Source organism: Triticum dicoccoides, chromosome 7A, assembly GCF_002162155.2.
Source record: "Triticum dicoccoides isolate Atlit2015 ecotype Zavitan chromosome 7A, WEW_v2.0, whole genome shotgun sequence".
Classification (NCBI taxonomy): Eukaryota; Viridiplantae; Streptophyta; class Magnoliopsida; order Poales; family Poaceae; genus Triticum; species Triticum dicoccoides.
The window spans coordinates 689,126,567-689,129,056 of record NC_041392.1 but is presented as its reverse complement, the minus strand read 5'-3'; the positions used below and the strand labels follow the sequence as shown (position 1 = coordinate 689,129,056).

The 2,490-nt window shown below is 56.3% G+C and overlaps 1 protein-coding gene across 1 annotated transcript; it reads left to right on the top strand.

Moving 5' to 3' along the window:
• The first annotated feature begins 383 nt into the window (after nt 1-383).
• LOC119330935 (B-box zinc finger protein 32-like) lies at nt 384-1,554 on the top strand. Its single transcript, XM_037604078.1, has one exon. The coding sequence runs from the start codon at nt 573-575 to the stop codon at nt 1,206-1,208; it is 636 nt and encodes a 211-aa protein (XP_037459975.1). The 5' UTR covers nt 384-572; the 3' UTR covers nt 1,209-1,554.
• Nucleotides 1,555-2,490: the final 936 nt, after the last annotated feature.

Genomic DNA, 2,490 nt, shown 5'->3' with positions numbered 1-2,490 from the left:
TTTCGTGGCCACGGATGGCTCTACGCCTCCATCGGCGCATCCCGCCGATGGCGACGCCCCTCTCAAACTCGCGGCTCACGTCGGCCCTCGCGTCGCGGTCGATCAACCGCAGCCACTTGTGGGGGTCGACGGCGCAGTGCGCCACCAGGTGTCGACCGCGCGCCGGGCGACCACATGGCCACCGCTCATGATGCCGTCGATCGATGGGCGTGAGGCCGCTGCGAATCGCGGGAGCGGCCGGGACGGCCGCGGTGCCTCCACGTCGCGGCGATCGGGGCCAGGATCGGACGCCGCTCGCGGCCCGCGCCCATGACCACGCAAACTGCACGTGTACGATACGGGGGGACGTGGGGAGCGGAAAAGATCTCACCACCGAGCGCCCACCTCGCGAGCTGGCTAGCTCGGTCGTCGTCTTTAAATACGCGCCCGGGCGAGGAGAAGCACACCACGCTGCCTCGCCGTCGTTCGTCGTCCATCGTCTCGTCTCTCCCGGCTGCGAGTCTAGAAGAGCGCGCGACGCAACCCCGCCTCACCCTACGTGCGAGAGCGAGAGAGTGCTGAGGCTGGCGGAGATGTGCGGCGCGACGGCGAGGTGCGCGCTGTGCGGCGCGCCGGCGGACGTGCACTGCGCGGCCGACGCGGCGTTCCTCTGCGCGCCCTGCGACGCCAGGGTCCACGGCGCCAACTTCCTCGCCTCCCGCCACCGCCGCACGCGCCTCGCTGCGTCTAAGGAGGACGAGGAGGAGCAGGAGGCCCTGTCCGGGATGACCACGTCGAGCTCATGCGTGTCCACGGCCGACTCTGCGACGACAACGACTCCGGCGCCGGTGGGGCGGAGGCCCAAGATCAGGAGCAGCCCCCGCGCGCGGGGCGAGGAGGTGCTCGAGGGGTGGGCCAAGAAGATGGGCCTTCCGGCGGGGGTGGCGCGCAGGCGCGCCGCGGCGGCCGCGCGCACGCTCCGGGCCGTGGCCGCGGCGCCGAGGAAGGTGCCGCTGCGCGTCGCGATGGCGGCCGCGCTGTGCCTGGAGGTGATGGCGGCTCACGTCGGCGGCGCCCACGAGGCCGGCGACGCGCTCCGGCGGCTGGAGGCGTGCGCGCACGTGCCGGCGAGGGTGCTCGTGGAGGTGGCCTCGTCCATGGGCCGCGCGCGCGCCAGCAGACCGGCCGCCGCCGTGGACGCCGAGGAGGGCTGGGGCGAGTGCCCGTGATCCAACACACGATCTCCTCCAACAACACATGACCCGTGACTCTCATGAGAAGGCGGCTAATTAAGCTTTCTCGTTCGTTAATTTAGTAGTAGTACTCCGTAGTATATTTCTAGAGAGTCGAGTAAAAGTTGATCAAATCTTGTTGTTAGTTAGAAAGATAGCACTGTACGATGTAATCCAAATGGATGGTGTCGGCCATGGCAGCAAAGTGGATCACATGTTGTTCAGTAGCATACTTGTTAGTAATTTAGCTGGACTGATTAGGCTTCTGCCTTAGTGATGGATCTCTCGACAATATGTAGAATGGTTTATATACTCGCAAAAAGAATGTAGGATGGTTTATGCATGAAACTATTGTCATTTTTTCGCGGGGATATCGTTCATTCTAGTATTTGCGAGGAGACAAACCATGGTCCATCGTCTAGAACAAGTTGCAAACCATCGTGGGAGGCAGAGGCAGAGGCAGAGGCGGGCAGCATCAATGGGATGTGAAGACTAACTAGATTCAATTTTTCAGAAAACAGCATCCACAATACAATATGAAATAGACATCCATGATGAATCAAATGATTCTGATTTGATATTGCGGATGTTAATATTATTCTCTATGATTTTTGGAACTACGGAAGCAAATTCAATCATGGCAAATTTCATTATCGATATTGTGATAGAGTAATACAAGTATTTCTCCCGCAAAAAAGATAACCCAATTATACACAACGGCGGCTGAGGGTATCTCCATTGCTGACCTTTAAATTGTATACCGTATCCGTCTGAGGACTGATGAACACCAGTATACGGACAGTGATATACTAGGAGCCAGGCGGCTTAGGGTATCTTCATTGGTGACCTTCAAATTGTACACCGTATCCATCCGCGGATTGATGAAGCTAGTCTACGGGCAGTGATATAGGAGCCACCATCCATGGATCGATGAAGCCAAGTCTACGGGCAGTGATATAGGAGCCAGCCATCCAACGTGGCCGCATCAATTTAATTTCAAAATAGATTTTAACAAATCTGACGAATTCCATTAAACAAAATAGAATTCAGCAAAGTTCAGACACAATTTAAATAAAATGGATGATATTCCATCCATTTAACTAAACCAAGCCTGCAACACTTAAAGTAATCTACTATCTCTATAAAAGCACGAGAGGACGGAGAACCAATTCATATGATCCGTCCAATGCTATTATCTTACGCTCGAGAATGCTGCAATGTTTAACGCTAAACACAATTTCTTTACTAAATTACACCCTTTGCCACTGCATGCCCTCCC

What these genes read in the sequence shown, in the direction of transcription:
- LOC119330935 (XM_037604078.1), top strand. Translation starts at nt 573, where the DNA reads ATGTGCGGCGCGACGGCGAGGTGCGCGCTGTGCGGCGCGCCGGCGGAC.